Source organism: Pezoporus occidentalis, unplaced genomic scaffold (assembly GCF_034315485.1).
Source record: "Pezoporus occidentalis ecotype Australia unplaced genomic scaffold, CSIRO_AGI_Poc_V1 ctg114, whole genome shotgun sequence".
NCBI lineage: Eukaryota > Metazoa > Chordata > Aves > Psittaciformes > Psittacidae > Pezoporus > Pezoporus occidentalis.
Genome location: NW_026912929.1, coordinates 691,578 through 719,062, shown reverse-complemented (window position 1 = coordinate 719,062; position 27,485 = coordinate 691,578). Strand labels below are relative to the sequence as shown.

At 50.4% G+C, this 27,485-nt stretch overlaps 1 protein-coding gene across 1 annotated transcript; it reads left to right on the top strand.

Annotated features, from left to right (window-relative positions):
* Positions 1-11: 11 nt before the first annotated feature.
* Positions 12-17,335, top strand: RAB7A (RAB7A, member RAS oncogene family). The gene is made up of 6 exons (XM_062636515.1): positions 12-166; positions 13,390-13,450; positions 14,487-14,613; positions 15,375-15,593; positions 16,127-16,255; positions 16,395-17,335. The coding sequence occupies exons 2-6, from the start codon at positions 13,398-13,400 to the stop codon at positions 16,488-16,490; spliced, it is 624 nt and encodes a 207-aa protein (XP_062492499.1). The 5' UTR covers positions 12-166; positions 13,390-13,397; the 3' UTR covers positions 16,491-17,335.
* Positions 17,336-27,485: the final 10,150 nt, after the last annotated feature.

Genomic DNA, 27,485 nt, shown 5'->3' with positions numbered 1-27,485 from the left:
GCCCGCCGGGCGGCGTGCTGACGTTACGGGCGGCGGGCGGGCCCCGTGATCGGAAGTTGTCGGGGGGAGGCGGAAGTGAAAGCGGGGAGGCGGCGGCGGGGCCCATTAAAGCGGACGGAGGGGAGCGGGCAGCGGGTCTGCGCGGGCGCCGCGGCACACGCACCAGGTGAGGCCTGCGCGGCGCCGGGGTCCTGCGCGACAGCGGGCGGCCTGGGGTGCGGGATGTTGGCGGCTCGAGCGCCGAGCGCCACTCGGGCCCCTCCCTGCGGCCTTGGGGGGGGGTTGCGGTGCGGGCGGCGGCCGCCGGGACCCTCCGCGAGGTGGTGTGGGGAGAAGGCGGCGTGGCGCTGGCTCCGTGCTCCGGCTGCGTGCGCCTGGGGCCTGCTCGCCGGGCCGCGGCGGCGCTTCGCTGTGTCTGTGTCGGCAGCCGAGCCGAGCTTGGCCCGGCGCGGAGCTCCCCCCGGCACAATGCAGCGGGCCGCGGGGGTCTCCTGGGGAAGGTTCCTCCGCGCAGCCCCTTGGGGCCCGCGGCCCTTCCCGAGGTGAGCGTTTCTTGAGGCTTGTGTGGAAGCCTCGTCTTTGGCTTCGAGCGGCCGGAGCGGTGCTTACAGTAGGGACAGCGCGTTGGCTACGACGTGCAGGGCCGCTGCGGCCTCCTCTGGTGGGTGAAGGTGCTTCGGGCCAGGCGGTGCCCGCAGGTGGCCCGAGCGGCGGGCTGGGGGATGAGGTGCTGTTGGGGGGGGGTGGGTGTCGTTAAGATGAGCCGGCGGCGCTGGGAGCGATGAATGTGACAAAACAGGCGCTGGGGAGCCTGGCAGTTATTGCGAAAGTCGCTCTGTGTGTGTAAAGCCTGAGTCAGTTCTGAGAAGTGTTGGAGTGGATGTTGGAAGTGCTTTGGGTTGTGAGTGTATAATGAGGGAAATTAAATGATAGCTGTGTTATTAGTCTGCAGGTATATATAGACTAATAAATATGGAAATACATAATTGTTGCATTGAGGACAACTGCAATGTTTTCTCTGTAAATAGAGGGGTTATTTTAGTAGTAAAACAGCTCTAAAAAGCCTGCCTTAATCTGCAGGGAGGTAACCTCAGCCTCCAAATGAGTTTGTCTTACCTGGCACCCCCAAAACCCTTTGACTCGGAGCTGGAATTCTGTGTATTATCTCCCTGAAAACCAAGCTCACCAGCTGATATGAAGAGCTGTTGTGATACGGCCATAAGAGGGGTTTATGTGTAAACTGAGAACACATGGCAGAAGGAAGGCCTCCAATTGCAGGCAAGCTGTTCTTTGTTTGATAGGCGCCAGCATGGAAGCCTTAGAGCTTCGAACACTTACCAGTGGCCAGTGCCTTGCACAGTGTGTGTCCCGGTGGGGAAGTGGGGAGCTCCCCTTAGGAGGGTGGTCCATGGTTATGGACCTGTGTTGGGCTGGCTGGGCCTGCAGGCTGCGGTGGTACCAGCCCTGTGTGCTCCCGGTGGAGCCGGGCTGCTGGAATCCCTGTTCCCTGCTCTCAGTAGCTGTGGTTGAGGTTAAAGTGGGTGGAGTCATTTGAATATTCCTTGTTAAATAAGCGAGGCCTCCTTGGTGCACTTAGGAAGAACGAGTGTATTTGTGTCTTCCCCCCCCTTCCCCTTGTGACTCCCAACAGCTGACCCAACACATGACTTGACCTCCATGGACTAATGAGTAGACCCACCATGCCTGGCCTGAGCCCTCACAATCCAAAGCAGCTCTAATGCTGCTCCTTCCACTGCTGCCTTCCCCCCCCTTTTTTTTGGTGCTGTTATGTTAATACTCCACTCCTGGTGTTGAAAAGCCATAAGGTGGGGTTAATCTGACCCTCAGAAAGGGAAACTTTTGAATCCAATAGTGGCTTCTTGCTCTCAACATACAGGGAGAAGCATAACTGGTAGGATGCAAGGCAGCAGCAGCAATTAAATTTTCTTCTTCCTTGTGATGTCACACAATGGTCCATGGCCTCAAGTACCATACTAATTACAGAATGGTTTGTGTTGAAGGGACCTTAAAGTTTCTCCAGCTCCAACCCCTGCCACAGGCAGGGACCCCTTCCACTAGAGCAACTTGCTCCAAGCCCTGTGTCCAACCTGGCCTTGAGCACTGCCAGGGATGGGGCAGCCACAGCTTCTCTGGGCACCCTGTGCCAGCGCCTCAGCACCCTCACAGGGAAGAGCTTCTGCCTAAGAGCTCATCTCAGTCTCCCCTCTGGCAGGTTAAAGCCATTCCCCTTGGCCTGTCCCTACAGACCCTTCTCCAAAGCCCCTCTCCAGGTTTCCTGGAGCCCCTTTAGGCACTGGAGCTGCTCTAAGGTCTCCCCTTCAGGAGCCTTCTCTTCTCCAGCCTGACCCAGCCCAGCTCTCAGCCTGGCTCCAGAGCAGAGCTGCTCCAGGCAAGAGGTGCTCCAGCTTCAATTTCTGCAGCGCCCTCTTAAAGGCCCAGTTGTAAGGCTCTCCTGTTGGAAGGTCATGTGAGTTACCTGTTGGAGCAAATCTCTGGCAAAGCTTGTCCTTGAGGAAACATGACAATTACAATCAAACCATCTGTGCTACACTATAAATAACTTTGTCTCCAACATGTATGGGATTTTGGGCTGGCTTCTCTCTGAAAATGAGACTACTTTATGCGGAATCTAACATTTGGCTGTAAACAAAATGGCTTGTGCTTGATTAGGGTGCGTTTTAAATGCTGCAGTGTGAGGTGGTGTCTGGCGAGCCTGGGGTTGGGAGCATGGGCTGTGGAATAGGGTGCTTGGACGTTTGTGTTCTCTAGAAGTGGTGGATGTGTGGGCACACAGATACGTACTGGTGGCTGTCCCTGCTGCTCTAATATAGCAATTTCTTCAGTATCAGAAATAAACTGAGCATTTGGTGAGTATGGACCCTTCGGCTTGCATGCTGCTAGTGCTCCCTAATGGCTGCTGGGCTTCCCTCAGCTGTGACCTGAGCTGCTCGAAAGTCTTTGTTACTAGAGCCTGAGGGACAAAGGTACCTCTGCAGAACTGTAGTGATTTAAAGCTTGCTGCCTTGATGGAAGGGAGTCTGGGTAACACCGTCCCTAAGTGCTCAGCCTGAGCACCACCACCTTGTAGCTGTTGTCTGACAGCAGCCCCGCACCCTCCAGATGCTGGAGTGCTCCATCCTTGTACAGTGCTGCTTTGATAATTGCAGGTTAATTGCCCAATGAGTTGGAGCTCAGTTGCTTTCCCCTTCAGCTTCCCAAAATGATCCCTCGGAGCTGGTGTGTAACAGCCTGCCCTCGGCCGTGCCTCACGTGTGCAGTGGGTTGTGGGGGCAGAAGGGTCACTTTCTGCGGTGTCAATCCGGAGGTGATGGCGTGGGTGCTTAGTGCAGTGGGCAATGCTCACACACCAGTTCCGCAGCTCAGGGCTGTACTGAAGAGCGTTTCCTTTTAAGTGCCCCTTGTCAGGAGCTCCCGGCCGAGCCCAAGGTCAGGGCTGCACACGGGAGCAGCACCGGAGGGATCTCTGGTTCCTGCCGCGCACCCCGCTCCCGTGCTGGGCTCGCAGCGCCGAGCCCGGCTGCGCTGCGGCGGCCTCCACCGCGCTGGGAGATGCGCCCGGGTGGGTGATGTCATTGTTGCTGCTCCGAGCCTGCTCCTCCTCCGTGCCGGCAGCGAGCCTCGGCCGCGGTGCCAGCCCCGCCGCTGCCTCCCGGTCAGTGGCAGGGAAGCGAGTTCCTCAAGGCCGCTGAGCGGGTTGATTTACTACTGCTCCCCAACAGCCTTGGCGCCTGTTCCCGAGGCTGTTTCAGAGGGCAGTGAGGCTTCCCTCCCACCTCAGATGCAGCACACGCCTCCTGAAGTGGGGGCTTGTGGCACAGGTTGGGATTTTGTGTGGTTGAAAGGCACTTGAGTGATTTGCTTTTGCCTCTAACTACTTAAATTTCAGCACAAGGTGACTAACTGTACCTAACTAACTGTACTTTGCATGAGCTTCAAGCAGAAATTCTTAAATCCAGCAGGTCTTTATATTGTCAGTTAAGAAAACATTTCTCTGGAGTCTGTCCTCTATGGCTGCACACTGGCCACTTGGCAGACAGGCTGGGCTGGTAGAGTGGTGGAGCAAAGCAGAGGCAGGCAGCCTTCAAGGCTCTCTGGAGCTGCTGGGGCTGCCAGTTTATCTGAACCCTTGATGTCTCTCCATCTGGGAAGCAGCATCCTCTTGAGAGTAACCTGCTTGGTGCTTGCCTCCTTAGAGTGGGCTGGGTCACTTGGCTCTGTAACCTGCTCTTCCTCTCAGCTCCCAGACATGGATCATGGTATCTGAAGTCCATCCCAGTACAGTACCTGAAGCATGAGCAGCAAGCTGGTTGTAACTGAGGCATGCCCAGGCCTTATTCCTTCCCCCCTCAACAAGAAGATGCAGTTTACCACTCTTTGAAGCTCACTTAGTCCTGTCCTTGTGGAGCTTCATCGGAACAGCTGAGCTGGTAAAGTACTGATGCAGGATCTGTGCAAGAGGTATGAGGGCATGAAGCATGAGTCTGAAACTGAGTATCTCCAGTAGGAATTCCTTGTTAGACACTGACTCAGCTGTCATGGCAAGCTACCTGTTACGTTCCCATCCTGGGACTGAAATACTCGTCCTTCCTGCTCTGCAGACTGCATTAGCATAGTAAGAGGCATTGAGTGTGTGGGATCAGGAGTTGTGCTCGCAGAGCAAGGATTAGTTCTTAGATTGCAGCCTGTCCCTAGAGGAAGCCTCCATTCTTAAGACTCATTCCTGAGAACAGGACCTCCTGGAAGGGATGTACAGGAGTAAGGCATTTTTGCCATCAGTGTTAGTCTTGTACTACTTCTCCATGTCTGCTTGTCTGGTGATAGATCTCCCATCAGTATTTGTTCTGTCCCTTCTATCAAGCTCCTGGTGTTGAGGGAGATAAAATGCTCTCTCATTTGGATCTTGGGTGTGAGGTACAGGGTCTGGCAGGGCTCCTGGGGGCTATTGCTTGACTTGAAAGCCTGAACCTTGGTCAAAGTCTCCCTTCAGTCCCTTGTTTCCTGCCCAGCCTCTGGGAAGGCAGCAGCCAGGAACAGATAAACAAGGTTTTCTTACCAGTGACAAGGTGTAAGAGCTGTGCTTTGCTTACACCTGCAGGGGTTATCTAATGACTCCTATCTGTGCTTCTGAAACTGAAAGCATGACAGGAATGTGTGAAACCTTGGGAAGCTGTAGACAAAACTAGAAATTAATCTCAAAGTACTTGAAAAACACAGTCAGATCTGGTAAAGATCTGACAACTTTCCTGTTTCTTTGGGGCCTGGCTAACTTGTGATGTTTGGAATTGGTCAGCCTTGAATTCTGGGCATGAAGATTGAAACCCATCTGCTCCTGGCACTGTGCTTGGTTTGTAGGCAGGAATGGGCAATGGTGTTCAGTGGGGTGGCCTGACCTGAGGGCTGGGCTAGTAGTGGTCACATTAGGCTACTCAACTGCTGGGTGGCTCTGCGGGTTGGTGCCTGGGTGCCAGGAGGCTGGTACATGACTGTGTAACCCAGGCTGTATGGGCACTCAGCATGTCCTGTTAGTGTAAGGTTTGTCTTGCTTGAGTTGAGGAGCTGCACCTTTATTCTCTACATATCCATCATCATGACACAAAATGCCAACCCAATTCCTGTTCCTTATGGCATATAGTCATTTGGGCAGATAAGGCTGCAGTACAGGTGCTGTGAATGTGAGGAGTGGTCTCTGGGGTTGTAGTGATTGGGGAAGAAATGCCCCCACTCATTTTACTCTCCTATAGCAATCATTAGTTAAGGACATAGGGATGTGTGTTTAGTCTCACCACTTAAATGTTCTTGTTTGGGCTGATTTAGAACCTCTGGCTGTTGCTTTTCCAGCTCTTCACCTATTTCTCAGGCCTTATTGACAGGAGGAAGGCCCATATTGACTTGAGAGAAGACATCTGGTCCTCTTGTTGCAGCCTTCCTTATCTTGAGTCCTTGTAGCCTTGTCCATGACTGTCTTTATACACAATGAAATAGTTGTTCAATTCAGTATCAGTTCCCCCCCTTTGGAAGTAATTTGCTATTTCCCTGATTACTTCCACAAGTGTTTTGCTGTTCCCCTCTTTGCACATCCTATACAGACGCTAACTATTAAAATCAGTGTTATTAATTGGGTATCAGAGGCATGGCAACATGGAAGCTATCCTGGTAGAGCTGAAGTGCTTTGCGTAGGCAAGGCCCTTAGTCAAGACACATGGCTTGTTGCCTGGAGTCTCCCAGCAGCCAGCAATGTGCTCAGCTCTCCTCCCACATCCTGAGATTGTCTCCCCCAGGGCAGAATAGGGGAAGTTGAGCTTGCTCTGATCAAGGGGGAGGGGTGTTAAAGTAAGCATGCCTGTGCTTGTAGCAGCTTCATCCTTGGGGAAAATCAGCTGGGAACCACCTGAGATCCTGCAGGGATTTACAGAGGAACCGCTTCCTCCTGGGAGGCAAGGGCACAGCAGGACTGAGTCTTGAATGACAGCATGAGCCTCCAAAAGGAGGGTAGCTGCAGATCTCCAGATAATTGCTATCAGCCTGTTAGGGCTCTGTGTGTGTCTGCCCATTCCTGGGAGGAGGGTACCCTGTGGTATCAGGGGCTTCAGCTGCTGGAGGGTTTGGTGGACTAAAGCTCCATGACTGGAAACATCCAGCTTTCTGTGAGGCTTCTGGGTTTGGCTTTCCCACAGAGATGCCTTCCTATAACCTGATGGCTTCTCCTTCAGCAGCCCTGGCTTTGTCTGGGAATCCTGCTCTTATGTGTGTCATCAGCAGGACCTTCCTGCACCCAGATCTAGTCTCCAAGTACCTGCTGTGGAGATGATGGTGATTGTCCTCAAGATGGTGAGGAGCAAAGTGGTCCATCCGGGTTGGTGATCTAGCATCATAAGGGACACTTACTGCACTCCCCTCCCTTTGGCTCAGGGTGTTTGTCACCTGAGGAGCCTACATATGCTGTTGCAGTCTTGGGCTGAGCAGCAGTCAGGGCAAAGCAATGTTCTTGTAGCCAGCAAGAAATGATCTCCAGACCTTTCCCACTGCTCTAAGCATACTGGTGGTCTGACTAACCATGCAGAGGTACATCTGCCTTGGTACTGAAAGCAGATGCATTTCTGTGCTTGTTTTGCTCCCACTTTCAAACCATGTCAGATCAGCATGATATCGCCTCAAGAGGAGGCGGCTGCTGTGATATCTGAACCGGCAGAGATCAGGTTCTGAGCTTTACACCTTCCTGGATGTCGGGTGGGGACTGGCCCTGCATAGTTCAACATTCTCTAGGGTAGAGTCGCAATTCAGCCAGCTCTGACCTGGAGGAATGCTGGGAGGTGCAACAGGGCTGTGCATCAGTGAGGCTGTGACTGGAGAGCTTGCTTTGGGAACCTGGGCTGTAAGCCTGCCTAATCCTTTGTGTCGGTGCCTCTCAGGAATGCAGCGCTCCAAATCGCAGCCCTGGGAGCCCTGAGAGAGCTGAGCTGGGAGCTCAGGCAGGGAGACCCCTGCTCACATGCACGTCCTGTGATTCCACTGCAGCCGTGGCTCCTGCCAGCACCATTGCCTCTGCCTTCCCTGTGTCACCTGGGCCCTTTGGCACACTAGCTGTTGTTGTATATTCTTCCAGGGAGCTCTTTGAGCCCTTGTCCACAGCAGGGATGCATCCTAGAGCCTCCGGCTGGTGATTGATGGTGTGTTCAAGGTAAGCTAAAACCTCGTTGCCATCAAAAGGAGCATCTCCCCCAGCAGTGGCTCTGCAGCTTCCTTGATCACACCGAGAGCCTTTTCTGCTCACAACTGTTCCAAAGCTTTTGCTTTCCAGCTGGGTTTCCTTCATGCTGCCTCATCATTCTCCTTTTAGCACTGCACTGTCTCAAGAGCACATTACCCAGGAGCAGAGTGTGTGTGTGTGTGTGTGTGGTGGGCCTGGTGTCATCTCCACCCGGTAGCGAGCTCACTAACCACGTCAGCTGGCTGCTGGCACTGTGTCACACCAGCTTGGGTCTGGTGCTCGCGCTGAAGCAGCCACTGAACTGAACTGGCAGCATGTGGTTGAGCTGCTGGCTGATTCCTGAGCTTCATTTGGTCCTAGAGCAGCCCCTCTGGCACTGGAGGCTTCAACTCCACCCTCGCAAGGAGGTGGAAACCTACTGCAGACAGCTGTAGTCTAAAAAGCCGATTCCTTTGGGATACTGAAACATGCTTTAAGCTTCTATTTTGATCTGAGCCGTGTCAGTGTGCGAGTGAGCATCTAAAGCTCTAGGCTGTTCTCCAAGAACGTAAAGCTTTTGGCTTAAAGCTCTGGGGTGGGAGGCACTGGATGTACCTACACCTGACAACTTGCAGTAGCAGGTTTTACACAGGGTATTGCAAATCAGCTCATAGCTGAGGTGGTTCCTGCCTCATGGGGAAGGCACCGAGTGGTGCTGAAGCTGCAGGCAGCAGCAGGAGCTCACTGCTCCTCCTGAGGAGGGAAGGATGAGCCCTGCTCGGGCTCTTGGCTGGGCACCAGCAGGAGGGAATGTGTTGGTTAGAACAGCAGCATAAGTGTGTGGGGAGGAAGGAGGTGGAAAGCACTTTGAGATGGCACTGCTAGAGCAGCAGCTCCAGCACACCCTTCTGCGGAGCTGTTACAGAGGGTCTTGCCAGCTGCTTCTGGTGTGGGCTTTGCTTTGACTCTGCTCTGTGGTGCTTCAGTGGGGCCTGGAAGCGCCTCTCATCCTCCTCTGGCTGCAGGGACTGGAGGAGCCCGTTTCCCTAAAACACAGACCACTGACAGCAGTTCTTGTGAGTTGTCAGCTCAAATGGCAGGATGCTCCTGATCTGCTTGTTAGGCCCAAAGCCAGCACATGTCCCTAGTGAGTGTGAGGCTTCCCTAGCTGGGGTCCTCCAGCCAGCTGGGAAAGCTGAGCTGCTGCTGGAGCCGCTGTGGGAGCGGAGGAAGGCATTGTCCTGCTGGTGCAGCCCTGTCAGTGCAGGGCAGCGTGCTGCTGAAACTGTGTGTGTGTCTGGAGCAGTCGGTGTGAGGATGCTATGTGCTTGTTCAGCTTGTAGAGCTCTCCGGTTTGGTAAGGAGTCAAAAATAATCAAAGGCAGGTTTATTTCTAGCTTCTTCTTTAAAGGCAGCCTGGCCACTCTGAAGCCATGTTCATGTGAAAGTACCAGCCCTGCTGATGGTCCTCTGGCTGCTGCTCACCTCTTTCCCACCTGAAAGGACAGGGCTCTGCTCTGTGGGCTCTCGCATCATGCAGGAGGATGCAAGTAGGGGATGTCCAGCTCCACCTTGAGCTCCTGCTGCAGTTGGAGGTTGAGGCTTCAACACAGGGTGCTGGGCACTTGGGCAGTGCAAATGGGAATCTGTGATCCTAGTCAGCTCATGGTGATCACAGCCTCTGCCCTTCCTTGGGATGAGGTGTTTTCAGGGGAGCTGGGTTGGAGCAAATGCATGTGTCCACTCAAAGCCTCAGCTCAACTTGGCCTGCTGAATCATGGCAGGGTACTGTGTGACTGTGGGGCAAGTGAGATGTGCCCATCAGGTCATCCTATATTAGGGTAAGTGTCCAGTGGCCTCTCACTTGAGTACCCACAGGTCTGAGCACCCACCCCCCTGAGGTGCCAAAAGTGCGGGGGAACTTGCTGCTTTGGGGAAGGAACTGGTTTAATTGGACTGAGCTGGGCCTGAATCATTCTTCCAGCTTCAGTTTCCTTGAAGAAATGCAGAACCATTGGAAGGGGGAGGATAAAAATAGCGCTTTGGTGTAGCACAGAGCCTGAGTGTTTTGCAGCCTCCCCCATGCCAGAGAACAGTGAGCAGATGTGGTGCTTCTGTGGGAAACACAGAGAGCTGCGTTTTGGGACAGAAAGTTCTCCCCGTGTTCAAGCGTGGCTCTTTGCTCAGGCTGTCACCAGTGGGGTACTGCTCTGTCCTTGTCGACTGTCTCATGACTGGGGGTTGTTGCTAAGGGGTCCTGTAATGTAGTGAAGTGAATGCTGTTTATCCACAGCACCCAGAGCAGACCTGCAGTGCTCCACATCCAAATGTGCCTTCTTGTGCAACACCTCCTTACCCTTGTGCTGCCTGCTGGGCCAGGGGAGCAGAGCGGGGTGTCCTGTGTGCCACAGGGAGTTCAGCTCTGCCTGGGGCTTGCTTACCTACTGCTCTGTGCCCTGTCAGCCTTCTCTGAATACCCTGCAAAGCACACAAGGTGAGAGGTGCAGCCTTGCTTCGGTGCTCAGCTGGTTTCTAGCAGAGGATGCAGGTGGCATCTGGTAGATGTAGGAGCAGAGAGGTCCTGGTCAAGTGTCCCCAGTTCCTCAAGCCCCTGCATAAACAGGCTTTGGTCCTTGGTTAGGATTGTGACTTGAGCTATTCAATTGCAAAGCTGCAAGAGCAAGGACTGCTCCAGCAGGTTCCAGGCTGCTGCTTGGGGGAGCTGTTGGCCTCCATGGAGGTGAGATTCCCCCCAAGGCTGGCTACTGTCACACTAAAATTGCCCATCAGCAACTTCCCAGGGTGTTCCTGTGTTAAAGGCTAGCTCATCTCAGAGACCTGGTGGGGCATCAGTGCACCTTCCTGCTCTTCTTTGCTTGTACCAATGTAAATATGTTTGCATTGTGACCTGACAAATGTGCACATCCCTGAGGAATCCTTACCCATCCATTTCTGCTTTGAGTTAAAGCAGCTGACCTAATACAGCAAGTGAAAGGGTAGTTGCACTGTACTTTGAAACAACAAGGGAGAAGCTAATGAGATTTGGCATAGGCTTTATTTTCTCTTCTTCTGGGGAGCTGTAGCAATATGGAGCTTCATGGGACAGTTTGGCTCTTCCTTTTGGATCAGTAATCCAGTAACACTTTGGGGCTCAGGTATTAGGGGTTCCCCCTTGCTGCTCCAGGGTGGGCATGAGCATGCTGTCCCAGGTTTAGTCTTATGAGGGTCAGCCTAGTGTTAATGGCTTGCTGGCTTAGAGGGATGGGCAGTAAACATTGAGTGGAAGAGCTCCTCTTGTGTGTCAGAGGCAGCTGTGTCATTCCCTTGGCACCAGCTAAGCCAGGAGGAGGAATGATGCTGACTGGTGTCCTGGTTGATGGGAAGGTTCTGCTGGCTCCGGAGCAGGGTGGGCTGTGTCTGAGCTCCAGGAGATTTCACACAGTGTAAACCAGAACCGATGTCTTGGATCCCATCTTAACAAACAGGTTTTTCTCCATGGTGTCTGTGCAGGAGGAAGCGTTTGCTCTGGGGCTGGCTGTGGCCCTGAGTGAGCACACTGCCATCTGAAGGGCTTGTGGGCTGCTGCAGGATGCTGTTCTGGAGGAGTCATCCCGAGTGTAAACCAAGACAGGCTGCATGTAGAATGCAGAATAGTCCTGGGTGCACTGACTCAGCACTATCAGTTTTCATCTCGATTCAAGCTGAGCTTCTCTTAGCATGGGGAGCCCTGCACAGCTCAGCTTAGCTCAGTAGTGTTTCTTACAGGTGTGACTGGAGAAACTGCTCATGTGCACTAACTGTTCCTCCAGGCATTCAAACCTGCTCTGCGAGCTAAAGCTGTGTGCTCCTTGGGCTCTAAAGCGACATTGATCAAGACTAATAGAGCAGTGATGAGGATCCCTGGGCCGTGTCCACTGCTGGCCCCTGCAGGACTGGAGTTCCTCCGGGCCCAAAACAAATGCCAAGCTGAGGCAGCTCCTCCTGTGCCATGGCTCATATCCGTTGCATCACCGGGGTGGAAGCTCAGTGTCTCACCTGAGCAATGTTGCTGAGCTGTCAATAGCCCTTCATGCCCATGGGGTGGGTCAGCAATGACAAGAGGCAGTGTCAGCTTTGACTCTGCTTCCTCCCTTTTCAGGTGCCTGCTCACCTGAGTGGCTTCCCAGGTAATGAGACTTGACACAGCAGTTCCTCCCTTCACAGAGGGACTTGAGGCTGTATTGAACTTTGGTGCTAAGCATGCAGTGTGAGTTAGTGTTGTAACTTAGGGCTCTGCAAATCCCTCCCTGAGCAGGAGAACTGATGCCAGCGTGTCCAAAGCTGCTTGGAATACCAGGAACCAGTGAGCTGCAGCAGCCAGTGGCAAGTGATACTGTAAACACATGGAGAAAATAGAAACAGCATGTGCTGAGCTCTGGAACAGTCACCTCAGGGTGAGTTGTTTTCCTCTGTCCTGAGGAGAACGGGGAACTCTCACGCTGGACCTGAACCTGAATCACAATTCAGTGCACACAGATGTTTTTAGGCTGTTTCAAAGCTCTGTTCTCTTGCTGCTTGCTCCATCTGAGCTGATTGTGCTGCAGAAGTCTCTGGCTTGGCTGTCACAAGTGTCACTTGTGCTGCGTGCTTTGAAAACACAGGAGGTGCAGTCTGCTTGAAGGAGCTTACAGGGTCTGTTCTCTCCATAGCCATAGAGGAGACGAGCTGTGGAGTAGGGGGGGTCTTGGTGAGAGCAGAAGCAGATTAAATGGGGATTATCAGGGCAGTGACCACTTTGAGCTGGCTCTAGCTTGGCCAGGTCCAGGCCTGGTCCAGGGGGATCAGTGAACCTTGGGAAGGAGGTGTTCCTGCCTGTCCTGTGCAGACTCTCTGGTGTCTGTTAACACCTACTGAAGGACAGTGTGAGCAGCACCTCATGGTCTAACAGCAATAGATGGACTTGTGAGGTTTGTCTCTGTGTCCTCACCTGCCCTCCACCGGAGCTAAGGTGGCAGCAGCTCACTTCTTATGCTCTCAGCAAAGCCTCAGCACCTGGTAGCACTTGTAGTTCAGGTGGGTCTGTGTGGTTGTGTGACCACTTCAACCAGTGTGTCCTTGGGCCTCAATGCTTTCACAAAGCACAGCTGCCACCGAAAGCTGCTGCTTCTCAGCTGAACCTGGAAGGTGGAGGAAGCCCCTGGTTTTCCTCTTTTTCTTCTAGGAAACTACTGAACAACACAAAAAAGCTTGAGTGTGACATTAGCTACATCTCTGCTTACTTCTCACTTAGTAGCCTGTAAGAACTGGCCTGTGTTGGGAGCTGGTGTGTGTTATTTACTGCTCTACCTCCAGCAAAGCTAAGGGAGGTGGCTTAGGCTGGTAAACCCCCACAACAGCCTGGAAATGGGGTCCAAGCTACGCTTGGTGCTGCAAAGGACGAGTGCTTGGCTCACCTCCCTGTTGGTATTCAGTTGCTGCTACTGGCTGGACATGGCCTTGCCTATGAAATGGACAAGCACATGGTTAGTGCCCAAGTGTAGCCTTGAATTGATGAGTGTGGCTTCAGGAGCTGCTGGTTCCTGGCTGGGAATTGGATTTCTCAGGCTGTGAACCTGGTGCTGTCTGCCTGGAGGAGTGATGTGCTGATGGTGTCTGATGGGACCTTTCTGCTTCCTTTCCAGTGTAAAAGATGACTTCTAGGAAGAAAGTGTTACTGAAAGTCATCATCCTTGGGGACTCCGGGTAAGTGGAGGAGCCTTTAGCCTGCCAGTCTGCATCCAGCTCTTGACGGGAGAGCTGGGATGTGCTGTTAGAGACCAGCAGTGCCTGTGGGAGAGATTGCACAGTCCCAAGTAGCTGTGTTATCTTACAGCTTTAAGACCTCGGCACTGCCCTCTGTCCTGATTGTGTCCCTGCAGTTTAACAGCTTGAAGTCCTGCCACAATATTAAAGGCAGGGGCAAACCTCTCCAGCAGCAGAAGTGGATAGCAGATAGAATAGCCTTGCTGCAGGGAGCATGTGGGGAGTTGGAAGGAGCATTTCCCTTAAAGGAGAAGCAAACCAAAACTGTTATCAGCAATCTCCAAACCCTGCCTCTGTCACACAGTTTATACAGAGCCATCTGCTCAGCTCCTGTGTGACCTGGCCCCTTGGAGCGAGCAGCTTTGTTGTGTGCTTTGAGCAGGGAGGCTGCTCCCTGTTGTAGGTTACTGGCTGTGCAGGCTGCAACCTGACTCCATGACGTGAGGCTTATTTATACCCCTGAGCCCGGCAGGCTGCTGATCAGAGGGTGTTTCTCAGCCAGAGAGGGGAGCTGGGCCTGGACACTGGCCCTGTGGGGGATCTGCACCTCTGGCTGCCTGGCAGGTGTGTATTGAGCTGCTCCCAGCTGAGATCCTGTTCCTCCACCTCCTCCTTCTGCAGAGGCTGCAGGTTTCTGGTGGGTTTCTCTGGGGTGCTTCATCTTCTTCCAAAACTGCCCCCACGATCATGATGTGATGTGACCCTTGGTAAGGAGCACATGTTATGATGGGCAACAAGGTTTCTCAAGGTGCTAATCCTTTGTGTCTTTAGGGAGCTAATGCTCTTACTCAGCACGTAGCCTCAGTATCTATTGCTGTAAAAGCCCCTTCTTAGAGAGGTGGGTGTGTTTCCCCTGCCTGAAAGGCCAGGAGGCTGTGGTGGAAGGCAGGGGGCACAGGGCTGTTCCATTTTGGGTGGTTAATTCAGGCACTGTTGAAGGAGCAGCCTGCATTGTCTCTTTTGTCTTTCTGTACAGGGTGGGAAAGACCTCACTCATGAACCAGTATGTGAACAAGAAATTCAGTAACCAGTACAAGGCCACGATAGGTGCAGATTTCCTCACAAAAGAGGTGATGGTGGATGACAGGCTAGTGACAATGCAGGTAAGGAGAGACCCTGCTCCCTGCTGCAGGGGTGCCTGGCTGCATAAACTACTATGCTACCCCAGTGCAGCCCCAAGCAATGCAGGGGTCAGCGTACAGGGTGTGGATCTTGTTTGCACTGAACTCTTCCGGGCATCCCTACAGATCTGTGCATGGGCTGAACAAGGGAAGGCAAAGATCAGCTTGGCCTCAGCTGAGAGCAGCTTTGCCAGGCCTAGTTTAAAAGAGCAGCATTTGATACTGTCAGTAAACTAGATCTTGTTAGAGAAATTCACTTCCCTGGTGGAAGGGGCTGGGAAATGACTGCTTAGATCAGCTACTCATGGTGCTCTGAGTCCTATGGATATAGTGGTCAACCTGCCAGTCTGCTTATGTCTCTAGTATCTAAGCTTTCACCTCTCTGGTGAGACTGACTGCAAGGCAGCAGAAGTCCTGTCGCAGCCACCAGAGGAGTGTTTGAGCTGTGCTGGTGCCCAAGTGCCCCCCAGCACTGCAGGCAGGTCCCCTGCTAACCCTGATACCTGTGTCCTGCTTGCCCCAGGCTAGGTTATTCACCTTGCTGAGGCTGGGCACAAAAAGGGTGTTAAACACCTATCTTTAGAATGGTGCTTCTGGTTCTTGGTCCTTAGTGCCTCCAGGAGCTTGTCTCTGGCTAGCTGGGGGCTGTAGGTGCCTGGTGGGGAGGTTTGCAGTGACTGCTCTAACTGTGCACTGACTGTGTCAGAGCGGAGCTGGTTCATCTGCCCTGTCTTTCACTCCAGATCTGGGATACAGCAGGCCAAGAGCGATTTCAGTCTCTGGGAGTTGCCTTCTACAGGGGAGCAGACTGCTGCGTGCTGGTGTTTGATGTCACGGCCCCCAACACCTTCAAAACCCTCGACAGCTGGAGGGACGAGTTCCTCATCCAGGCCAGCCCGAGGGATCCCGAGAACTTTCCTTTTGTTGTGCTGGGAAACAAGATTGACCTAGAAAACAGACAAGTGAGTGCTGGGGCTGAGGGGCCTCCTCTGAGGAAGGTGCTGAAGCGGGAGACCGGGCAGGAGCTCTGGGGGTTAGCTGAGGAATGGGAGGTCCCTGAGTGTGGTTCAGCTGCTCCGTAGCACCAGGGAAGTTCCTGCTGCCTGGAGAGGTCAATCCATGTGTGCAGCACGCTCCTGCCTGCTGCTGGAAGGATTACAGCAGCTTCCTGCGTAGCAGCAAGTGCCAGGAGCTCATTCCCTTCTCCTCCAGAAGGGTTGAGAAACCCCTATGGGAGCAAGTCCCTGCTCTGGGCATACAGGAGCAGTCTGTGCCCTGTGGCCTTCCTCAGGTGTGGTGCTCCTTTATCATGGGGCTCAATGTGTCTGGTGGTGGGCAGCAGTTTCCTGTGCTCTGTATCAAGGCTGTAGTTCTGATGAGGCCAGAACTGCTGCCTCAGCTCAGGTTGGGTACGAAGGGGCTCTGGCCTTGCCCTGGGAATAAACACCCTTTCCTGCAGAGCTGAAGGTGATGATGCTGCTCTCTGTCCACCCAGGTCACCACAAAACGGGCACAAGCCTGGTGCTACAGTAAAAACAACATCCCCTACTTTGAAACCAGTGCCAAGGAGGCCATCAATGTGGAACAGGCTTTCCAGACGATTGCACGAAACGCACTTAAACAGGTACTGAGGGGGCCGGTGGGTGCCCTGTGCTGGTCCTGCCCACTGAGCTCTGCTGCTTACCAGCAGCTTTCCCAGCTCCATGCATGCCAGGAGCTGCCTGCAGAGCCGTGACACCGACTCCTCTCTTCTCTCCCATTAGGAAACCGAAGTGGAGCTTTACAACGAATTCCCCGAACCCATCAAACTAGACAAGAACGACCGAGTGAAGGCTTCTGCAGAGAGCTGCAGCTGCTGAGGGGAGAGGCAGGGGTTGAGCACAGTCCTTCACAAACGAATATCACACTTAGGCCTTCAAACACACAGCCCCTCTCCTGTGTTTAAAACGAAATTAAAGGTATCTCCATCTCCAGCTGCCAAACCCCCCCCCCATCTCCCATGAGCATCTTTGAGCCCTGCACCCCAGAGCTCACCCCCCACACATCCCATCACACTTCATGGTAACAGACCTTTCTCTTAGTTTAAAATGGAAACTCTTATGTATGTTTGGAACTGAATTGAATTCCAGGTGTCCAAGGGAGAGAAACTGTTTACAGGTAATCTGTGTAACAAGTTCATACATTTTTAAGTGTCTGGTGTTTTCCCCTGTGAAGGCTGCAGCTGGAAAGGCTGGTTACCTGTAGTTCATCGCAAGCTCAGCACTCAGTCCAACTAGGTTGAGTTTTGTATGTATCTCTGTTAATGCTTGTTACTTTTAACTAATCAGATCTTTTTACAGTATCCATGTATTATGTAATGCTTCTTTAGGAGAAATCTTATAGTACATGTTAATATATGCAACCAATTAAAAATGTATAAATTAGTGTAAAATTCCTGAATTTACATGGTCAAGTACTGAAACACAGATTGGGTAGGAAGTGAGGAGGGCACTTGGGAACTGCAGCGTGGTGGTGACACATGGTCCAGAGAGGCAGTGTTCTGTACAGCTGAGCTAGGGGAAGCCTCCTTGGCCTGAGGCTGGGAGGGCTTCATCTCCTGGAAAATCTGTCTGGCTTCCTTGTATCCAAATGGTCAGATTTGCAGAACAGCGTTGATGTGCACACTGGATTATTGGATTTCAAATTAAATACAGCTATGAAACGACCTCATTTGTTCACTCCCCGACTGCTTAACTCCTAACATCCTGGAGCGAGTGTGGGAAGGGGCTGGAGCTGAGGTGTCACGGGGGCTCTGGGTGCTGTGGGTGAAGCACTCTCCCACCGGTGCTGTGGTAGCTGTTTCTTGATGAATGACCTGGACACTGAATCTTCCCTTTCTTCTTACTGACTGCTAATCTGGATTTTTGGTATGGAAAAACTTGGCAATCTAGTCCCTTTCCTCTTCCTTTCTTCCTGGTATTTGTTCTTGCGTTTGTAGCTTGCTTAAATGGAGCCCTTCTACCTGTTTTCCAGAGGTCTACATTCTAGTACGTAGGCTGAGCTCTTATGTAAAGAGACAAACATGATGCCAATAAACTTAACAAGAACAAACCTTCTTGGTTACTCCTGTTTCTGACTCTCTTTTTTTCCTTCACTAACATGCCTCTTTCCTCTGTCTCGCCACCATTTCAGCATCCCAGTGCCTGGTAATGGAAGGATGTTTGTGCTTCCTCCATCCTATAAAGTCTGTGGCTTCCAGATGCAGTTCTTGCTCCCCTCCTCTTGGAGGGTTGAGGAGCAGGCTGGGCCCTTCCTGGCTCAGCAGTTAAGGAAGAAGCAAGGCCTTGGCTATCCGAGAGCCAGGTAAGGACCTTTCCTTGGTCCAGCCAAGTCAGGGTTAAGCCTTTAGTTTCTAGATGCTGGGCATGCCCCTCTCTTTGCACTCAGGCTGAGCTCACTGCTCCTGTGTCTGCAGGAAGATGGGAAACAGAAATGAGGCCAGTTATTTCAAGAGCCTGCTCACAGTCTTTGTGCTCTATGTTCTATTTTATGGCTTTGTCCCATCACACTTCTCTCACTTGACTGGGCTTTTGCTGCTCCCATCAGTTTCAAATCACTGCTTGGCCGTGGCAATGCATGCTGGTGCCATTCTGTTCCTCTGCATCAGTTTGAAAGGCTCAGACCTTCTGCCCTTCTCCATCTAAAGCATTTGCTGTCGATACAGCCCCACTGTGCAGCATACTGAGTTGGGGAGGAATAACTGATGTTTACCTCCTGCTTTGGCTGGATAAGCTGCCCTGGCTCTTGGTCCCTGCAGCGTGCTTAAAATCGCTCCTAGTATCACTGGTCCCTCATGGCTTTTACTTCAGTGCTGACCTCTGTGCAATGGTGTGTACGTGCAGGGGTGCTGCGCTGTGGGGCACAGCGTGGCAGAGGCCTGGCCCTGAGCTGTCCCCAGCCTGCAGCAGCTGCTGGGTTGGTTCTGCTCCTTGCCCATGTCCTGACCAGGCAAAGGGGAGAGATGTGAGGATGGAGCTGCTGCTGTGAGGGCAGGGACCGGTTCCTCACCCCACAGCAAGGGCAGCAGCTACAACCCCCTGCTCGTGGGTGAAGCTGGTGCAACTATTGAGGCCGTGGCTGGGCAGCAACCGAGGCCTTGGAGCTGGTTGGGATGCAGCTCTCTTGTGTGAGATGCTGGGGCACATGCGGAAGCTGTGGAATCACAACCACGTCTGTGCTGCAGGGCTGGGGGTAGCATCAAAACCTGGCGCGTGGGAAACAGCACGGAGATGTGGAGGTGGGAAAGCTGGGAGCAGGCTTCAGCCATGGTACCCGGGTGGGTTTGGGGGCCAGACGTGTCCTGCACTGCAGCCTGCACTGGACCCACAGCACAACCAAACCTCCTGCACCCGGGCACCAGCAGGACCATGGAGCGTGTGTTGCCTCAGCACCCTTACACAGACACGGATCCCAGGGCTCAGGGAGCACATGGGGTGTTAGCCACAGGTTTCTGGTCATGAGACACGTGTGTTGCAGGCTCACTCGTGCACACACAGGCAACAGACAGTGTTTATTTCTTCACATACAGGTATATTCAGAGAAGGAGACAAAATGAGCTCACGCATAGATATGGCTGCCCTCATAGATTTCATGTACATATCAATATGTAAATATATTCATACATAGCTATTAAACATTTAAATGCGAATTTATATTGATATAGATACAGGTAAGATTAGAGGTATAGAGAAGATGTAGGTATAGATGCAGATACATAGCTAGATATACATACATAGGAGCGTGTGTGTATGTATAGATGTTACCTCTCACCCCGTGCATGGAGGGGCAGAGATGATCGTACACACTCAGACACACTTGAAATTATATCATACTTCAAGGCCTCTATTTGGGTGTGTGCATGTGTGAGCTTTTCTCTCTGTCTACACGCACAAACACCCCCCATATATTTTAATATACAGGTGTGTGTGGTATATATGTAAATAAAGATATTCTTTCTATGTTCCTCTGTATTTTGTGTATACATCAACAGGCCGTATGCATGGGGGTGCATGTGTGTGTGTGTGTGGTTTAGTTATCTTCATCTTTGAGCAAGGGAGGGATGGAGGGAGGTGGGGACAGGAAATGCAAACAGATGCATAAATAAATACATCAATGAACTGGCAGTGGAGATGGGATGTGTGCGTGTGCGTTAGGAGACGGGGGATGACCGGCTCCCTCCTGCTCTCTCCCTACACAAACAGAAAACATAAATGGAGATCAGTACCCGCATACATGCAGATGCAGCCCAGACGTTACAGATGGAGTGGAGGAGAGGGGATCCCCACGTGCATTTTTAAGGGTGCAGGTGTGTGTGCGGGGCACGTTCTGCCCCTCTCTGTGTAGTTCTTGTCATTCAGAGAATGACAGAAAATGCATTAGTTACATATAGAAGTAAATAAAGTCTCTGTAGGAGAATGTATGGGAATAGAATCATAGAGTAGTTAGGGTTGGAGAGGACCGCAAGATCATCCAGTTCCAACCCCCTGCCATGGGCAGGGACACCTCACACTAAACCATCTCACCAAAGGCTCTGTCCAACCTGGCCTTGAACACCTCCAGGGATGGAGCATTCACAACTTCCCTGGGCAACCCATTCCAGTGCCTCAGCGTCCTTACAATACGGAACTTCTTCCTTATATCCAATCCAAACTTCCCCTGTTTAAGTGTATGACTACTGCATGTGCATGCTCATGTATGTATGTATGCACATGTGGGTAGAGCATGAGTATGTGTGTGAACAGCTCTCACTCTCTAAGTATCTATGTATATACATTCAGAGAGTGTGTGTCTCCAAGTATATATAGATGGGGGATACCATGTGTGTGAACATCTATGATTGTATGTGTTGTAATATATAAAAGTACATATTAATATATATACACATAAATCTCTATTAACTTATACATATTAATATATATAAAGTGTATTGTGTGTTTGTGTCAACTATGTGCTCGCTTGGTGCGTGTATATATATGTGTATATATATGTATATGTGTATATATGTATATATGTGTATATATGTATATATGTGTGTATGTATATATGCATAGGTATATGTGCTGAGAGAGGTGAGTGAATGGGTCCCTCTCCCCTCCATACGTGCATTATGTATGTGTGTGTGAGAACAGCTTTTTCTCTCTGTATATACATATATGTATCTCTCTCTCAGAACTTGTGTGTGAAGGTCCCTTTCTAAGCATAGATATACATATATATATGTGGTGAAAGAATGCTGCGTGTGTGTGAACAGCTCGCATGTGCTCTGTGTCTGTTTGATCAGCACTTTAACTATGCAAGTATATATAAAGAGGATTACTTGTGTGAAGTGTCTGTGTATATACAGAAGCATCTATAGAGACATAGCTGTAATAAGACAGAGCATTGTGTGTGTGAATATAGCTATCACTCCCTCTCTACACACAGATACACATAAGCTTATGTAATGTGAGCATATATTTAGGACCCCCAGAGATTGTACAGGGGAGGGATAAGAGTGTGTGTGTGAACATCAGTGTATGTATATGCACATAGACAAGGGTAAAGGGGGGGGGGGGGAACAGGACTCTTGAAGTTTATATGACTGTATCTGTATGTGTGCGTGTGTATATGTATATAATATACTTTTTATATATATATACACATACCTATATATATATAGGAGATCTTATGTGTGAGACCAGCTCTCTGAACAGCTCTCTTGGTATATATGTATACATGGACAGAGGCAAAGGGGGAAGAGACTGTTACCTCTGCCCACCCCCAATATCTAGGTATATACTTGTATCTATATATGTGTGTATACAGCAAGCGAGACCTGTATAACTGTGTGAGTGAGAAGCTGTCTGTCTACATGTATTTATATAAATATATAGGGGTCTACATATAGGAAGATAGCTGTGTTGACAGCTCTCTGTATACTCTTACATGCGTTATGAGAGAAGCGTGTGTGAGAACAGCAAGTTATATAGAAAACACACCTATATGTGTAGCCATATATGTTACACATATGTATACGTATGAATATATGTATATATGATTACATAAGAGTGAAAAGTAGGTGTGTGACCAATCTGTGTCTATATATGTATATATGCCTCTATATATTCATATACATGTATATATAAAGAGAATAGTGTGTGAGAGGGGCTCTTGCTATCTCTGCTTATGCACACACATAGCGAGAGAATAGATTGTGTTGTATGCACATATTGTTATGCACCCAAGGATTAGACGTGTGTAGGGAGGAGAGAGTGATGGAAAATGTGTATGTGTGAATTGCTCTTGCTTGTTTCGTTATGTATATATGTGTATGTGTCAATATATAGCCATAGCAAGAGATGGAACGTGTGTGAACAGCTCACGTGTGCTCTGTATATATGTGTGTCTGAACACCACAGTCTCTAACTACGTGTGCACATATAAAGAGGATTACGTGTGCTGTGCCTCTGTGTATACAGAAGTACATACATATATAATATACATATATGCATGTATACAGGCATAGCTGTAACAAGACAGAACACTGTGTGTGGGAGCACAGCTATCACTCACTCCATACACACGGATACACATAAAGAGCATATATACCAATATATAAACATGTGGCTGTATATATTTATGCACCCCACAGATTATACAGCGGGTAGACAATTGTATGTGTGTGAGCATCAGTGTATGTATATGCACATAGACAGGGGGTAAGAGAGAAGGGGGAATAGGCTATGGAGTTTATATGCCTGTACCTGTATGTGTGTGTGTGCATATACAATATATGATACACAATATAAAATATGCAACATAAATATACTTTTTCGATATATATACCCATGAACATACATATATATACATACATAAATACAAAACATATTTTTCTATATAATATATATTATTTAATAAAACATATATTTTTATATATACTTATGTATGTATAAAGTCTTGTGTGTGACACCCATTCTCTGAACATCTTTCTCAATATATACAAACAATATATACATACATACTATACATAGTATGTATGTAATATAGTACGTATCTATACATATGTATGTAGTATAGTATGTATATATACATACATATATCGATACATACATCTCAATATATATACATAAATATAAAACATATTTATATATAAAATATATATTATTTAAATAAAACATACATATATATTTATATATGTATAAAGTCTTGTGTGTGACACCCATTCTCTGAACAGCTCTCAATATATGTATACATGGGCTGGCGTCAGGGGGAGAGAGTGTTACCTCTTCCTCCCACCCCCAGTATCTATGTATATACATGTATCTATATATGTGTGTGTGCATATAGCAAGAGAGAACTTATTTATATATTTATATTATAAATATATAGTGTATTTATATATATTTTAATATATAAAATGCATATATTTTAATGTTTATAGCTTTTGTTATAATCAATAATCTGATAATACAATATTGTTACTATAATGACAATATATTATTAAAAATATTAATAATATATTAATATCTAATTAATCTACATTTAAATTCTACTAATGAATTATATCACTAATTAATTATATTAATATAACTATTTTTTATATTAATAATTGTAATACATTATGTGACATAATTCTATAGAGACCCACACATTTTTTTATATATATGTGTATAAATATGTATATATGTACAGTCTTGTGTTTGAGCCCAGTTCTCTGAACAGCCTTCTCAGTATATATGTACATATGGGCTGGGTTGGAGTGGGGAGAGAGTATTACCTTTGCCCCCCCCTTCCTCCAATATCTAAGTATATACATGTATATCTGTATATGTGTGCATCTAGCAGGAGACCTGTGTTACTGTGTGAGTGAATAGCTGTGTATGTGTATGTATATAAATATACAGGGGTCTATATATTGGAAGATAGTTGTGTCAACAGCTCTCTGTGTACTCTATATACACAGTGAGAGAAGTGTGTGTGAGGTTATAGTGTGTAGCAGTGAGGTAGAAGTGTATAGCAGGCTATATTGAAAGCACATCCATGTGTATAGCCTTACATGTATACATAGAGAGAGAGGAGTGTCAGGTGTGAAACAGCTCACTCTGCATACAGACATAATGAGGTGTGCAGGGGGAGAGAATAGGGTGGGTTTGTGCAAACAGTACGTGCTCTTTTGAATTGCATACCTATATATGTATAGGTGGCTATGCGTCTATATGCATAAGTGTCTTTGTATATGTGCCTGTATCTATGTGCATGTGTCTATATGAGATGTGTATGTGTAGGTATATATGTATGTGTATGGATATGGATATATGAGAAGTATGTGTGTGACCAATCTATGTCTATATATGTATATATGCCTCTATATATTCATATATATATATATATCAAGAGAGGAGTATGTGTGTGAGAAGGGCTCTTGCTACCTCTACTTACGCACACACATACAGAGAGAATAGACTGTGATATATGCATGCATTTTTATGCACCCCAGGGATTAGACGTGGTAGGACGGAGAAAGTGATGGAAAACGCGTGTGTGTGAATTGCTCTTGCTCATTTTGTTACGTATATCTGCGTATGTGCCAGTATATAGCTATAGCAAGAGATGGAACGTGTGTGAACAGCTCTGTATGTACGTGTGCGGAGCCAAAGGACACGGTCCATCTCTCTGTGTGTGAGCAGCTCGCTGTGAGCTGTGGATATGCAGTTTTCTATGGAGGCTGTAAAGGGTGCCTCTGTGTGAAAAGTGTGTGTTCTCTGGTGTGTGTATATATATACATACACACATATATATCTACACACATATATGTGCACAGAGACACATAAAGCAAGAGAAGGCAGGCAGGTCTGTCAAAGCAGAGCTCTCCCCACTGTATGCATGTGTATATGCACATGTGTGCTCACTGTGACTGATGTCTGTGTTTGACCAGCTCTCTCCACCCTTTCTGTCAGTATTTATCCATGTGCGTGTACAGCGACAAAGAACTCTGTGCACCTCTCACTCCCACTCTGTATATGTGGATATATGCGCTCGCGCAAAGAGATGTATGTGTGTGAGAGGTTTGTCTTTCATTATATGTGTATAAATGCGTAGTTTTACACAGTGAGAGAATTATGTGTGTGTGAACAACTGTGTGTGTGCGTCTGTAAGTATGCATGCCAATGTACAGCACAGAACCACAGCCTGCTTTGTGCTGAAGGGACCTTAAAGCTCCTCCAGCTCCAACCCCTGCCACAGGCAGGGACAACTTCCACTAGAGCAGCTTGCTCCAAGCCCCTGTGTCCAACCTGGCCTTGAACACTGCCAGGGATGGGGCAGCCACAGCTTCTCTGGGCACCCTGCGCCAGCGCCTCAGCACCCTCACAGGGAAGAGCTCCTGCCTAAGAGCTCATCTCAGTCTATGTGTGTGTGTGCACATGGATGGGTATACGTGTGCATATATATGCATGTATATGTGTTATATGTATATTTATATATAACAATAATGTATGAACAGCTCTCTTCCTAAGTACATATAAAAATATGGCGTGAAATGTGTCCATAAGTGCGCATGCATACATAGATGTGTATATATAGCGAGAGTGTGTGAGAATAGGTTCCCTGGTGTATGTATAGAACATGTGAGAGAAGCATGTATGTATGTGTGACCAGCTGGCGTATATGTATGTGTATATATATATATGACAGAGAGACACATGTATGTGACCAGGACTTGCTCAATGTGTCTCTATAAGCACGTGTGTACATGCAGGGAGAGCACACGTGTTGGGGCTGTTCTCCCCTCCCTTCTCTGCATATCTATCTGAGCAGCACAGATACACACACGTACATACACACACACGTACATACACACACGTACATACACACACACGTACATACACACGTACATACACACACACATGTACATACACACACACACATACATACACACACACACACACACACGGCCTCCCCCAAGGCTTGTACTCACTTACATCTTCTTGTACCCACACACGTGTGCACTGGGGGGGGGTGGGATATGTGGGTCCACCCCCAGTCACTACATGCTACCAACACACAAGGGGCCATCACAGACCATCACTGCCCAGCCTTGACACCCCCCCCACTGGAGAGCTTTGATTGCGATACTGACATGTTTATGTCAATATACAGCATACAACATACAATATTAATATCAATATACATAAATATATATTAATATACAATTAACATCAATATATACAGCCCGGTGTTTGTGTGGGTGCATTCACTTGCACCTCTCTTACATTCACAGCTATTACAGTAACTAATAACTATTATATATATGACATATTCCAGATCTATAACAGACACGACCCCCCCCCCCATACAGCCATGATGAACAGGCAGCCCAGCAGCAAGCTTCCATTTGGTTACAGCCCGAGATCCGCACACAGAGACACACATGTTCCACACACGCACACACACGGATCTATACATTACACAGCTTAACACACACACACGGATCTATACATTACACAGCTTAACACACACACACGCTATGGGGTTCCTGGGGGGGGGGGGGGGAATCCGTGCCCCCACCGCAGCACCTCGCAGCTCCCGAGGCCAGACACAACTCATCACAGGATGTCCGGACACCGCTGATGGGGGACACCCCGCTGGTATGGGGTGGTCTCTCGTCGGGGGTGTAGCGGTGGTGATTGAGGGCACCCCGCTGCGGGGAGGAGATGCGGGACACGGCCGGGCAGGAGCCGGTCTGGGCAAAGGGAGAATCCAGCGGGGGGCCCTAAGGACCACCCCGGTGGCAGCGGGGGCTCGTCCCCGCCGGTGCGGGGGGCCCGGGAGAAGGAAATGGCGGAAAGGAGCGTGGGGATGGGGAGGGGGGAGGCGGCGGGGCTGTGCGGGCGTGAGCAGGGGGCGGGTGCGAGAGTGTGCGGAGCCTACGTGTGAGTGCGTGTGTGTGCGCGCGTGCATGTGTGTGCGCGTGCATGTGTGTGCGCGTGCATGTGTGTGCGTGTGTGTGCGCGTGCATGTGTGTGCGCGTGCATGTGTGTGTGTGTGCGCGTGCATGTGTGTGCGCGTGCATGTGTATGTGTGTGCGCGTGCATATATGTGCATGTGTGTGCGCGTGCACGTGTGTGTGTGCGCGTGCATGTGTGTGCGTGTGTGCCTGGGCACCCCCGGAGGGGGCACACGGATCGCCCCCCCACGTACAGGGTCAGAGGGAGCCCAGGCCCGGGGCTCTGCGAGATGGGGACCTTGTGCACCCCCCCCCCTCCCCCGGGAAGCCTCGTTCCCCGGTGGGATTTGAGGGGGCCGTAGTTAAGGGTCACAGCACCGCTGCTGCCCCCCCCCCCTTCAGCCCATGCAGAGCTACGGAGTGCAGCGGGGGTAGGAGCCGAACCCCCCCGCACTGCACGGAGCCGGGGTCCCCCAGATCCCCCCCCCACCCACCACCAGCCGCGCTTCCCGCATCCTCCGCTGCGGGGCGATGCCCGCCCCAGGGCGGCGGGGGGGGAACCACTGGACACGCAGAGCTCCCCCCTCGGGGGCCCGGTCTGGGCGGCCGCGGGTGTGGGGTCGACAGGGGGACGGCCCCCGGCGCTGGGGCGGGGACCCCCGGCCTCGGCTCGGCGCCTCCGCGCTGCTGCCGGCGGCCGCGGGAGGGCGTCGCCTGTGTTAGTTCCCTCCGGAGAACGCGGGGCCAGCGCGGCCGCCGCCGCCCCCGGCCGCCCGCTGCCTGCCCCCCCCCACGGCGGGCCCTCTTGGGCGGTGGGAGGCGGCGGCGGCGGCGCGGGGGGGGGTCACGGCAGGGCTGCAGCCGCCGCCGCGCCGGGCGCCCCCCTCCTCAT

Bases quoted from the DNA above. Each gene is read 5' to 3' on its own strand.
- RAB7A (XM_062636515.1), top strand. From the start codon at position 13,398: ATGACTTCTAGGAAGAAAGTGTTACTGAAAGTCATCATCCTTGGGGAC. The intron at 14,614-15,374 runs GTAAGGAGAGAC...CTTTCACTCCAG, and splicing joins ACAGGCTAGTGACAATGCAG to ATCTGGGATACAGCAGGCCA. The intron at 16,256-16,394 runs GTACTGAGGGGG...CTCTCCCATTAG, and splicing joins CACGAAACGCACTTAAACAG to GAAACCGAAGTGGAGCTTTA.